The sequence below is a fragment of the Micromys minutus genome, assembly GCF_963924665.1.
Source record: "Micromys minutus genome assembly, chromosome: 9".
In the NCBI taxonomy this organism is placed as follows: Eukaryota; Metazoa; Chordata; class Mammalia; order Rodentia; family Muridae; genus Micromys; species Micromys minutus.
In genome coordinates, this window is record NC_137978.1 from 28,763,499 (window position 1) to 28,776,887 (window position 13,389).

Genomic DNA, 13,389 nt, shown 5'->3' on the forward strand with positions numbered 1-13,389 from the left:
AGTACATATACACACGCAGGCAAAATATAATATTTTATTACCTTTTATATACATAATATTTTATAATATAAACATATATAACATAAACACTCATAAAATAAAACAAATAAATCTAAAAAAAAATACACAAAAAAAAGTTATCACAGAATTGTAGGCCAGATTCCTTTTAGTAAAAGAACCACAGAATCCATTTTTGCACCTGGTGGTTTTGAGGATCTAACCAAGAGCATGCCAGGCAAGGGCTCTACTATTGAGTTATACCTCCAGCAAATCAAGATCTTAACCTAAATGACATACTTCTTTGTGTTCAAGGGACTGAATATTTGATTCAGATTTTCTATTTATTTTTCATGGCTATACTCCTAGCTTAAAAAATCCTAGTCATTGATTCTTTATGGTGATTTCATCAATTCCTATCTTTTCTCTTTCTTTCTTTCTTTCTTTCTTTCATTCTTTCTTTTTACATTTCCAGAGTTTAACATACTTTCCAGAGCATTCATGTGTTCTTTAAAAGTCTGTAAGTTCCTACTTTTTTTTTGTGTCAAGATTAAATATATTGTCACCTTTCCTTTGGTCTACGTGGCAATTACAAATTGTTTCGGATGTTTTAGGCACAAAGGTTGCTAATTTCTGACCGTAAGTTGAAAGCTTCAGAAATTATGAGTAGTGAACCATACCGTAACTTATTAAAGTATTTTAAATATATGAAATGGCGCATTCAAGTTTTCTGCATGTGCCAGCTCTAAAAATGTAGCTATTATAGCATTAGAAATATTTTTCCTTAAATATCAACTTAAAAATCTTCAGCATCCTTTTGAGGTTCGGATCCTCACCACTGAGTGTCTATGCTCCACAAACACATGGCCTTCTGGGAACCTCAGTGTTTGTGCCTGAGATTGCAGACTCTGAAAAAGGAGGTTCCAGATTGGGAGTGAAAGTGTGTAAGCGGGTTTTTTTACTGCGAGGGTGAGAGTGGGAGACCGTTCACAAAGAGGTATTTCGGTGGGAGGAAAACCTACGTGTGAGGAACTCTGCTGGCCAGGCGCTTTATGTTTTGGAGTGTGCGGAGCTGGGCTGAGGCTGATTGTGCTTGGCGTGTGACTAAGCACGTGAGGCGCCGAGTCACAGTCAGGCCGCGGCCAGGAGGAGGCGGCACCTCGAGGCCTAGGCTTCAACCCAAACCGGAATAACCTGTTGCGGGTCCTCAGGGGAGGAGGGTTGGGGGGGGGACGTACAGCGGCGTCCCCGCCACAAGGGCCGGCGACCCCGCCCGCTAGGCGAGCGAGCGCCAAGCGCTTGACAGGAGGGCGGTCACGTGGCAGCCGCAAAGCGCCGCTTTGCGACCTCGATGACAGGCAAAATGTGCGACAGCCCAGGCGCCGGCCAACCAGGGGCGGAGGCGGCGGCCGGGGAGGAAGCGGAGGAGGCGGAGGCGGCTGTGGCGTTGGCCCGCCTGCTCGTTCTCTCGCTTTCCCCGCCCCCGTCGGGACAGCCGTGGCTAAGGGAGCCGGGCGCGCGCTGTCGCAACCTGTCCTCCTCCCAGGCGGCGACGGAAGGAGCGGCCCGGCATCGAGACCAGCCTCCCCGTCCGGGCAGCTGCGGCGAGGGCTCCGCGGGGCGCAGGCGGGCTCAGGGCGGCTGAAGGTTACCGAGTGCATGAGCACCTAGTCTCCCGCGCTGCCCCGCCCGCCGGCCCGCCGGCCCTCCCGCCGGCTCGCCCGCCAGCCCCTCGTCACCCGGCGGCGGCCGCAGCTTCGGCCGCAGGAGGCGCCGTCTCGCTCCCAGGTGCGCGCTTCGTTCCCGGAGCCGCGGATCTCGGCGGCCGCCATGGCGTCCAACATGGACCGGGAGATGATCCTTGCGGATTTTCAGGTGATGTGTCTGGCTGGCCCTGCTCGCTTCCCACCTCCAACTTGGCGCCTCGGGGTGGTAGCTCGATGGCCTCTTCCCAGCGTTTGTTGTGAGCACCGCAGCGGTTGTAGTGTGGGCTTTTCTACCCTACGTGGCTAAGGATGTGTGTATATTGTGAACCTTGGGGAACGTGTATTTCGTATGCTCTGTGTGTGTTGAATGATATTTTTACGTTTGGGGATATAAAGGTTTGGAGGTTACTATGTGAGTGGGGCTCTTTCTCAGTTTTGTGAGGCATATGGGTTAATTGTAGGGTGTTTGGGCTGTTTCACGAGGAAACTGCGATGTGTGGAGAGTGTGTTGCTATGGGTGTGGTGTATTGTATGAAGTGGAGAATGAAAAGGTAAAGGGATGAGGAGGTGATGAGACTAGTCGGGCTTTGTGGTCCTTTTCAGAAAGGGGTAGACAGTTGAAACTCTGGAGGCCTTATTGCCATCTTTGGAGGGCAGAAAACAAGGAGGCAGATAGGCAGTATGCTCTGCAGTGAATTCACAAACTCAATAATCCGTTCACATTTGCAGATTCCCTTTCCTTACAGACTTCAATTGTTTGGTGTCTTTTACTCAGGGATTAATTGAAAGTAAAGATCATTCCCCTACTGAACCCTCCTGTAGTGACCCTGGCATGTAAGTATCTTAGGGAGGTCCTTTGAAAGTAGAGCTGTGTGATTCTGTAAAGATTTGCAGTTCAAACACTGTGAATATTTTCTTTGCCCTTTAATATTTATGGAAGAACATATTTTAGTGCCACACACATTGTTTGGAATTATATTGGTCAAATATAGGCAGAATTTCCCTCCAACACAGACATTAGTTACTCCACTGTCTCTGGAGGCATTACTACATTTCTACTTACTGTTCTGATGACCAATTTGTTTTTCTTTTCTAGTAGTTATCTGGTACACCAGGAATATGCTTATATCTACATTTTCATTATACCACAACCTACAAACTCAAAAAGTATGGTTTTCAAAAGAAAAGTTGGCCATGGCATTTTGTAGGCTTTAGAATAGCCTGAGTTCTTTATCTTAGTGTCTCCCTATGCAGCCCAGGGTGGCACCTAATTTAATATAGTCTTCCTGCCTCAGCTTCTCTTAGTCCTGGGATTACAAGTGTGATTCACCATGTCCACTTCTTAGATGTAGTTCTTACCCAGCTTGTGTTTTTATGAGAAGGCTCTAGACAGCAACAAATGGTGTAATTACCCTTGCCCAAATGTGATTACAACTTTGCTTTAATTTTGTAAACTTTTAAAACCTCTAATAACTTGTAGTTGATTTCTGTCTTTCTGTCAGTCACTATGCTTGTTAATTTTTTTTTTTTTTGAGGCAGAGTTTCAAGATATATATATATATATAGCTCAGACCATCTTTAATTGTTTCTTCAGTGTTGGAATTACAGGATTATATGCCACAAAACCTGGTTTGCTATTAATATTAGCTAAAGGACTTGTTCCCAGAGGCAGAGTAATATTTTTGAGGCACATCAAAACTTTTGTTTGGAAATCAAAATGATAAATTTTTATCACATTATTAAATTCCAATAACATTTCCCCCCAGTCTTTCACCTTTGAAAATGTTTTTCTTTTGCAGTGGTTGGAGATTGTACCCAGATCCTTGTGCATGTTAGGCAAGAGTTCTATCACTGATCTACATTTCCAGCCAAAGATTTCTCTTATTAGAATGGTATTAGAATGATCTTATAGGCCAGTGACATACTGTGCATACTGTTTATAACTGGAAAAAATTTCAAATCTCATTTGCTGTGAACAGTATTCATATAATAAAAAAGATATTCAGAAGACTGTGTCTCTACTTTAAAAACATTAATGTTTTGTGTGTTTAGGAATTGGTGATCCTCTCACCAATTAAGATAATACATCATTTTGTTTGTGTGGGCTTTCCTTAAAATTGATCATTGTAGTCTTCTTTATTATAGCTTTTTTGGTATTAATTAAAAATAAGCAATTATCTATTATGAGAAAATCAAGAAACTTATTATAAAGATTATACCACAAGTCTGACATGCACCTGTGGGAAATGTTACTCAGTGAAAGAGTACTGCCTAGTTTAGCATATGTAAGGCCCTGGGTTTGATATGTAGTACCACATTCATACACATAAAAATTCATGTGTGCACATATACATATACACACATAAGACATGACATGTAGATTCTTGGGTATTACTTGTTGAGTACCTTCCCCAAAGTGAATATAGTAAAATTATGTTTATTTTATGTACTTGCTTAGACAGGACACAATTGTTTTTTGAGACAGTATTGTGGTAAATATTGTAAGGGGGTTTCTGCACCCTCTTTAGATCATTTAGTTCCCAAGTAAAAGACACAAAACCTTTATAATAAACTTAAAAGCACCAGAGCTGGGCAGATATCAACCGTTTATATTATTTTGCCTACTTTGCTATCAATAACCCAGAGATATCACTTGCCATATTCAGCCTAGACTGCTCCTACTCCAGCTCGCCTGCCCTCAATGCTGTGTGCTCATGAAATACCTATCCCACCTTCCTCCTCCTCTCTCTTTATGGTTCCTGCCTGAGACCCTCCCAAGCCTAGAATCCTTTGCTCTGCCCCTTCTCTGTCTAGCCTAGACTATAGACATCTTTATTAACCAATCATGGACAACTTGGGGGACAGGGTTTACACAACAGAAGCTGATATATGTGAGGATCTGCTTGTCTTGGAACAACCAGATCTTGGGGTACAGAATTTAGCATTTTAATACAGGCAGAATCAGACCAACCTCCTCCAAACAGGGTGTCCTGGAATTCGATCTGTAGACCATGCTGGCTTAACTCAGAGATTGTTCTCCTCTGCCTTATGAATGCTGGGACTAAAGGTTTGTACCACCAACACCTTGTAAAAGTGCACAGTTTTGAATTAAATTTTAAGAGTGCTTATACATGCTTGTTTAGTTTTAGTGTTTACAATAGCCAAAATATGCAATCAGGCTAGATGTCCATTTGTATATGAAAAGTAAGAAAAACGTGCTGTATACAATGGAGCACATTTAATGAATTTTCTTTAAAAAAAAAAAAAAAAAGAATTAAAAAAGGTGGAGGGGTTGGAGAGATGGCTCAGCAGTTAAGAGCACTGACTGTTCTTCCAGAGGTCCCCAGTTCAAATCCCAACAACCACATGGTGGCTTCACAACCATCTGTAATGGAATCCTATGCCCTTTTCTGATAAAATAAAATAATAATAATAAAAAGGAATAAGACTAAAAACATGGTGATATACACTTTTAATCCCAGCACTTGGGAGGAAGCCAGAGGCAGGGGTCTCTCTTGTGTTTAAGGCCAGCCTGGTCTTGAGTTCCAGGACAGTCAGGGCTACATAGAGAAACCCTGTTTCAAAAAGAAAAGAAAATTAAAAAAAAAAAAAAAAAGAATTTAACTCATTTGCAGATATTTATGTTGGGCAAAATAAGACATTCAGAAACACAAATATTGTCTGTTTTCTCTAATATGCAGAACCCATAGGCATGTATGTTTATCTATATACACACATACTATAACAAGAAAGAAGGATTATTTGTGTGGTGGGAAGGGACCGGTAGTGAGAGGAGGGAAGGAGGGACAAATGTTTATTGAGAAGGCAATATGGGCAAAGTATAATGCTGACTATGAAATTGTCAAAACAAAGCCAGTTATTTTTGTGTGTTAACTGAAAAATTCTAAAGATTCTGGTAGGATATTATGAAGTCATTTATGTAAAATTTATTGAAGAAAGCCAGGCAGTGGGAGCACACCTTTACTGTCAGTTCTGGGAGGCCTCTGCAGGCTGGTCTCTATGAGTTTGAGGCCCTCATGGTTTACACATCAGGTTCCAGGATAGCCAGGGAGAAATCCTTGGAAAACAAAACAAAACAAAACAAAAAAATCAAAGCCAAAGACTCAGTTAAAACCTTTACATGTATTTGAGTATTTTATTTTCTAGTATTTGCATTTATTTATCTAATTATATAACAAATAAAGCAATTATTTTTAACAAGCTCAGTGAAAAAGCATTTAAAACTTCTTCATTGGCTTTTAGGAGGAAAAAACATCAAGAGTTTGATCTCTGCTAGGTAGCAGGTTACAGTAAGTATAATGTCTAGATAAGTAAAGCTTTTGGGAAGGGTCCACTATCATTTACTTTAAGAGAGAATGCTTCTGTTGAAATCAGTGACATGGTGCTAAGTAGTGGGAAGAAGATTATAGGTCACACTTAGGGTAGAGGATTGGGCCTGTGGATGGGTGAACTTACTACAGAATAAATTGCCTTCAAATTTTCACCTCCTCCAGAGTGTTTAGCTAGCATGAGTGAGGGCCCTGGTTTGATCCCCAGCAGTGAAATAAGCAGAACAGAACTCTCAGTCCTTTCAACTAAGAAGTTTAATCATGGAAAATATATAACATAATTTTCCCTATTACTTTCAAGTGTATATTTCAGTGATACTAAATATTCATTGCCCTGTGAAAGCAAACATCACCATCATTCATTCATCTCCAGTGCTCATTTCATCTTATAAAGCTGTAATTCTGGGTACATTAAATAATATTTCTCATTTCTCCCTCTTTCTGCCTCCTGACAGCCAACCTTCTGTTTTCTGTCTATATGAATTTGACTTTTCTAGGTACTTTTATAGGAATTTTACATATTCGTTCTTTTGTGACTGGTTTTTTACACTTAGTGTATATGAGCTCAGAGTTGATCCTGAGATGAGGCAGGTGTCAGAATTTTACTCCTTTTAACAGCTGGATAGTGTTCTTCCATATTTGGAAATGCTATATTTTGCTTACTCATTCATCTTCTGTGATACTTTAGGATGCTCATAACTTGTGGCCATCATAAATAATTCTGCTGTAAATAGAGTTTAAGATACTGCAAGAGTTCCTTACTTCTTGAGTGTATTTGGGTTTATACCTAAGGGTAAAATTGCTGAATCACATGATAATCTTAAATTGAAAATGGAGTTTAGCCTTTTTGAGGACCTACCATCTTGTTTTCCTTAGCAAATGAACCACCAAAATAATTTGAATGGAAGAATACTAGCATCTTGCAGGACTAGTCTCCCTGTGTAGCTGAGGCTAGAGTCAAACTCAAGGCCATTCTGTCTCAGTCTTCATAGTGTAAATGTGGGTCACCATACCTAGTTCAATGAGTTACTGTTAAACTTAGTTCTGTTTAGTGAATATAGAATTTGGAATATTTTATTAAAAAATGTTCAACCTGAGCCAGGCAGTGGTGGTGTGTGACATGAATCCCATCACTTCCATCACTTGGGAAGTAGAGGCAGGTGAATCTCTAAGTTTGACACCAGTCTGATCTACAGAGTAAGTTTTAGGATAGCTAGGGCTACATAGAAGACCGCTTGTCTTAAAAATAAAAAGGAAGGAAGGAAGGAAAAAATTCTCCTGTTTATATAGTATGTTACAGTTAGCATAGTAGTATTTATGCTGTCCTGGCTGACTAGAGCCAAAAGAGTGTGTACATAAATACCCTGAATTAAAAACAAAAACAAAAACCCAACCAAACTAGATTTCAATCAATGTTATAACAAAGAGGTGCAGTGAGATGAAATGTTCAAATCTTAGTCTTTTAGGTCTCCTCCACACCTCCCCTTGGCAGCATCTCACTCTATAGCTCTGGCTTTCTTGGAATTCACAAAGATCTGCTCACTTCTACCTTCCAAGTGCTGTTTTTTTTTTTTTTTTTTTTTTTTTTTAAAAGAAGGCCTCTCACACCTCACAGGATGGCTTGAATCTCTGTAGTTCATACTGATCTTAAATTCATGCGGATTCTACTAGTCTTCCAAGTGCTAAGATGACAAGGATGTCCCAGTAATTGTAAAATTCTTTATTATTTTCTTCTTACTAGTATATTATTTTATTATTATTTTCTTAATTATTTAATCAAACAAACTTAGCCCTGTTTGATTGCCTACAGATAGGAAAATAGTTACCTAACAGTTACAGCCATTGTCAATTCTAATATTAGTTACATTTTACTAAGTTGAAACAAACAACCTCCATGTCTTTCACTGGGTTTTTCTATGTGGCTGTCCTGGAACTTGTTATGTTGATGAAGTTGGCCTTGAACTCAGATCCTCCTGCCTCTGTCTCCAGACATTAAAGGTGTGCGCTAGTATGTGGAACTTCCATGTCTTTTAGCTTTTTGATTAATGTCATGCTAGAATTTGTTTTTCCAATTAGAAAAGAATAGTCTCAAAAGTTGGTTTTCTATTTAAATTTTTTTTGTTAGGTTTCTTAGGAACCTCTATCTAAAAAATATTTTTTGAACTTAGTTGTTTTGGTTATAGATTTAGATTTTTTTTTCTTTTGTGTGTCAAATTTAGCATTTATTTTGATGCTATATTTCTTGCAGAATAACTTTTTTGCTTTGTAACATTTCTCATTTGGGACTCACATTAAAGTGCATTTTCTTTGTATATTGTAAGCCTATTCTTCAATGATTCCTCTCTCTGGCAAGTCACATGCATATTGTTGCTGTTCCTTTATAGCACTTGGCCTTTCTAAATGGTATATTGATCCTTCTTTCTTTTTCACTTTGACACAGATAGCTTCAGCAAAAGAGGATGTTATTCTTTGTGATGATATAGACTGGGGACTAAGCTAAGTATACAGGGAATGTTTTTTCATGGCTGAGGGGGGTAACCTGTAGTAAGAGATTGAATATTGTGTGGAGGTAGTCTAGTTAACTTTTGTCATTTGTTTCTCTCTGTCCTCTTTACTTGAGGGACAAATCTGCCCATATTGTTTTAGTATTTGGACTGCAGAATTTTGAGAAAGCATTTTTTTGTACAGAGAATACAATTTAATAGTTTGTAGTTAGGTTATGTAGTTATGACTTTGAGGTCCAAACTACTTGATTTAAATCACTGCTGCCACTCATTCATTTTGTGATCTCGCACCAGTTGTTTTATATATCTACCTCAGTTTCCCAGTATGAAAAACTATTAGAATCAATGTCTGAAATAGAAAGTGCTCAAAAATCTGTTATTTTTATTTTGACCACCTTTACATTTGTGTGTATGTCTTGAGTGTGTTTGCATGTGGTGTAAACATGTGGTGGTCAGAGGACACATTTGTAGGAGTCACTTATCTGCTTCCACCATGTGGGTCCCAGTGATTGAACTCAGGTCCGTATGTTTGGTAGCAAGCATCTTTACCTGGTGAGCAATCTTACAGGCCCCCAGTTTTGGCATTTTTAAAAGTACATACTTGTTAGAAAATTAACTTCAGAGACTGCAAAATAACTCCAGAGATTATCTATTTAAAGCCCACATCCTTAACTTTTGTGAGAATTGAGACTCCAAGAAAAAGAGCTGACTTGTCCAAGTATAGTGAGTTGGTTTGGGACAAAAATCTGTCCAGGCACATACATTTAAAATAATTTGTTTTCTACTCAATTTGTCAGAGACTTTAGTTTTTGGGGAAAACAGACTTGCCATTCATAAATTTTTCCAAATGAGGAAGATTTTCCAGATAAGTGGACAAATTGAGTTTGGTGTTGTCCCAGCTCCTCATGTAGCGGATAGAGAACCAGTTACTTGGACATTTGAGCACAGACCTGCCAGGCCACACAGTAAGATTTCATCTCAGAGGAAGCACAGTGTGAGGAAGTGAGGGAGGGAGGGAAAATGGATGCTTGTCTCTAAATTCCTAGTCTTGTACCACAAGTGGTTCAGAACTATGGAATGAACAGTCGATAGTTCTTGCTGAGCATGGCAGGGTTGATGCCTGTTGTTTGTCTGAGCTAGAGGATATCAAACTGTTTTTTGTAAATAAAAGTGTATTAGAATATTGTTTATCTCTTTACTGAGTTTAGTTTCTTGACACAGAATTTTTGAGACTGGTTATGGCATTATAGGCCTAAAGAATTTACTGTGGGTGACCTCAAGATGTAAATTATTCTTACTAGAGATTGTCCTTAAGCCTGCACTAACCCTTAGGTGTGTAGTACTTTACCTAATAAGTCCCCTTTTTATTTAATAACCTCCCCCATAGTTTCTCTGTCTCTCGTCTCTGTCTTTCTCTCTTTCATACACTCTATTTATCTATCTATCTATCTATCTATCTATCTATCTATCTATCTATCTATCTATCTATCTATCTATCTATCTATCTATCTATCTATCTATCTATCTATCTAATGTGCATGCCACAGAGGCCAGAGGATAACTTGCAGGAGATGGTTCTCCCCTTCTACCGTGTGGGTCCCAAGGATCTAACTTAGGTCGTCAAGCTTGGTGGTATCTTTACCCACTAAGCCATCCCACTGGCCTCTGAAATTCTTTTCTGTAGTTTAAGTCAGGATTCCTGTGATCTTTAGGAAGTATAGCTGGAAATGTTGATCTGCATCTTCAAGATGTCATCTAGGATCCCCTGATACATTACTACTTCAAAAATCCTATAGTAAAATGAAGGTCTCAAGGTTTCTAGACAATCAGAATTAGATGGATTAACAGGAGGCTGGGATTACTAAAGTGAATCCCAGATGTCAAGCACTGACCTTTTTACATGCTTGAAGTTTGGTTTTGCTTTGATTTGATTGTGACTTTTCTTCTTCCTCCTCTTCCTCCTCCTCTTCTTCTTCTGAGTTCTTGATTATAGTGTTTCAGTACAGCAATAGAAACTCTAGCTAAGAAATTTATTCCTGAGGAAATTAATTCTTTATTGTCTCTGGAACCCTCATTGACTTTCCCTGAAGGAGGTACCAGACAAGATAATACTGATGTTACTCTGCGTCTATCAATAGTTAGCTGGTCTAGAACTATAACCAGATTTAAGTCTAAGCAGGCGTCTAGAGGAGAGATAGAAAAAGTGTAGTTCATGAGGAAGTTGTAGTGTACAACAGAATGTAGTCACAATGGTGTTTAATGAGTTTGCTAATTCATCCAAGCAGAATCCTGGGGAATATGTGTAGAGGTGGATTTTAAGAGTCTGGGCTAATGGTGGAAGGAACATAAAATTGTATCAGGCCAAGTTTATTTATATGGGCTCACTGTGTGGATATTTGAGGTTTAATATGGAAATTTGCACAGTTGAAGAAGTATTTAAAGTTTGATTGGTTGGCTGAAGCATTTGCCATACAATGGCCTACTGAGAAGAAGCTGGGGATGTCTGGTATCCCATGGCTTAGTGTTGATGACTGGATTTAAGGTTCGGGGAAATTGCAATGCTACAGTAGTGAAGCTATATTGTATAATACTTAATCTCCCCACATGGAAGGCACACAAGTTGTGCCTTTGGTAAAAGGGACACCGGCACATCTGAAGAGCTTTGTATTCCCTTTTTTTTTTGGTCCAGGTTTTAGGTTTGGAGATGCTGCTGCTCAGTTGCATTAGTTAAATGTGATATCTTTAGTTGGTTAGAGTGTCAGGGCTATAAAATGTCCAACATTGATTAGTCAAAGGCAGATGAGTGTAGTTACGGTAATGGGTAGCACAGGCAAAGCAATATCTATAATGGTTTGTGTAACGTTAGTTTTTTTAAAACCAATTTTTAATGATGGTTCTTAAATGCTTTTAACCTCCCTTGTAGCCCACCACCCACAAGGATACAGGGGAAGTGGATTTGTTTAGAAAGGTTCTTTGGAGCAACTCCGGTTTGTGTTGTCTGGAAATCAGCAGTTCAGTTTATAGGTTAACAGCAGCAGCTTGAAAACACTTCACAGATGTACCACCAGTTCAGTTCAGTAGAGTCAAGATAGCAAACACAAGTCAGCAGCAGCAGCACTAACTAGCAGAGACAGTCAGCAGGAGGGACCAGGAAGGAATGCTAGAAAAAGTTCTTGTCTGTGCCTTTCAGCAAAGCTCAGATCAGCAAAGACTCAAGATCAACAAGCTTTGCACAGCCAGATCTATAAGCAAGCCTAGCTCAGCCTCCATCACCGTCTGTCAAGTTTTTCATACTCTCCAAACATCACGTGTCCTTCATGGGTCTTGCCTCAGCAAGTGTCTTGCCTCAGTCTGTCTCACCTGACATCATTCTGCCAATTAGCTTGAGTCTGCAGAAGCAGAAAGAAACTGCCGCACACCACCAGAAGGTTTTTGGTGAGTTTTTCTTCTATGGAGTCTGGACAAATGTAGCTCAACTATGCAGTGTAAGGTGGGCCAATACATGTGTGTCCTTAGCAAAGAGTCCTTCATCATGTGTTCTTTCATGCGCTTGCTTTAGCAGAACATCCTTTTACTTTATGTCCACTTCAGGAAATGTTCTTTCACATGTTTGCCCTAGCAAAAACACCATCTACCACAACTGACTTGCCAAAGACCTTAAATTTCCACTTCAGGTCTGACTTGTAATGGGGCAGTACAGGTAAAGTGCTTTTGGGGGTGGCATGCTTTATGTGGATCTTTGGTACTAGCTAATCAGTCATGGTGTTTCTAGGAATGAAATAGATAAGAAACCTCCTATGTTTCCATTTAAATTGTATGGGAAGAAAATTTCTGGTACCCATGAAAGGTTACATTGGATTGTAGTAATAGAGAACTTTGGTTTGTGAACTGATTTCCAGACTTTAGCCAGCTGATTCAGCATCCTTTGAATGAAGTAAGACAAGGTCACCCTAAGAACGTATCTTGCTAATTGAGTTTTATTAGCACTTCTGTCTTGACCTAAGAGGTACCTACAGCTTTTTACAAAGGGCATCTGTACACTTGGAAAGAGGAAACACTCAGACTTTTTGGGGTCTGTTGTACTGGTTCTGAATTGATACTGATGCCTGGAGACACTAAAAAGCATGTGTAGTCCTCCAGTTAAAGTAGGGGCTTTGGGTGTCAGGAGAGTTAGTAGTTTGTTTGTAGTTGGACTTACAGTAGATCCAGTGTATCCCCAAATTCATCCTATGTTTATTTTCCCAGTTCCGGAATGTATAATTGAAGTAGATATACTTAGAAATTGGCAGAATTCACATATTGGTCTCCTGACCCATGAGGTGAGGGCTATTATGGTTGGAAAGGCTCAATGGAAGTCGTTGGAATTGCCTCTACCATACCACAAAGGAGCCCAAGCCATTACTGCAACCCTAGAGAAATTACAGAATTTAGTTCTATCATCAAGGACTTGACAGATACAGGAGTGCTAGTTACTACAATATCTATCTGTAACTCTCCTATTTGGTCTGTGCAGAAGATAGATGGATCATGGAGAATGACAGTTGACTATTTCAAAGTTAGTCAAATAACGACTCATTGAAGCTGCTGTACCAGATGTCTTTGAGTATATTTAACAGTCTTTTGGTACATGGTATGCAGTTATTGATCTAGAGAATACTTTTTCTCAATATCTGTCCATAAGGACCCCAGAAATCATTTGCTTTCATCTGGCAGGGCCAATACAATACCTCATTGTATTGTAAAAACTGTCAAACTTTACAGTTTTACCTCAAGGATATATTAACTCTTTAGCCCTAAGTTATATCATAACTTAGTCCAAAATGATCTTAATTA

The 13,389-nt window shown here is 39.6% G+C and overlaps 1 protein-coding gene across 1 annotated transcript in view; it reads left to right on the forward strand.

Annotated features, from left to right (window-relative positions):
- The first annotated feature begins 1,405 nt into the window (after positions 1–1,405).
- The window catches only part of FAF1 (Fas associated factor 1), a 265,810-nt gene continuing 253,826 nt past the window's right edge, over positions 1,406–13,389 (forward strand). Inside the window, exon 1 of the mRNA XM_080921695.1 lies at positions 1,406–1,872. Coding sequence (XP_080777821.1) covers positions 1,828–1,872 — 45 coding nt within the window. The 5' untranslated portion in view covers positions 1,406–1,827. The remainder of the gene's footprint in view (positions 1,873–13,389) is intronic.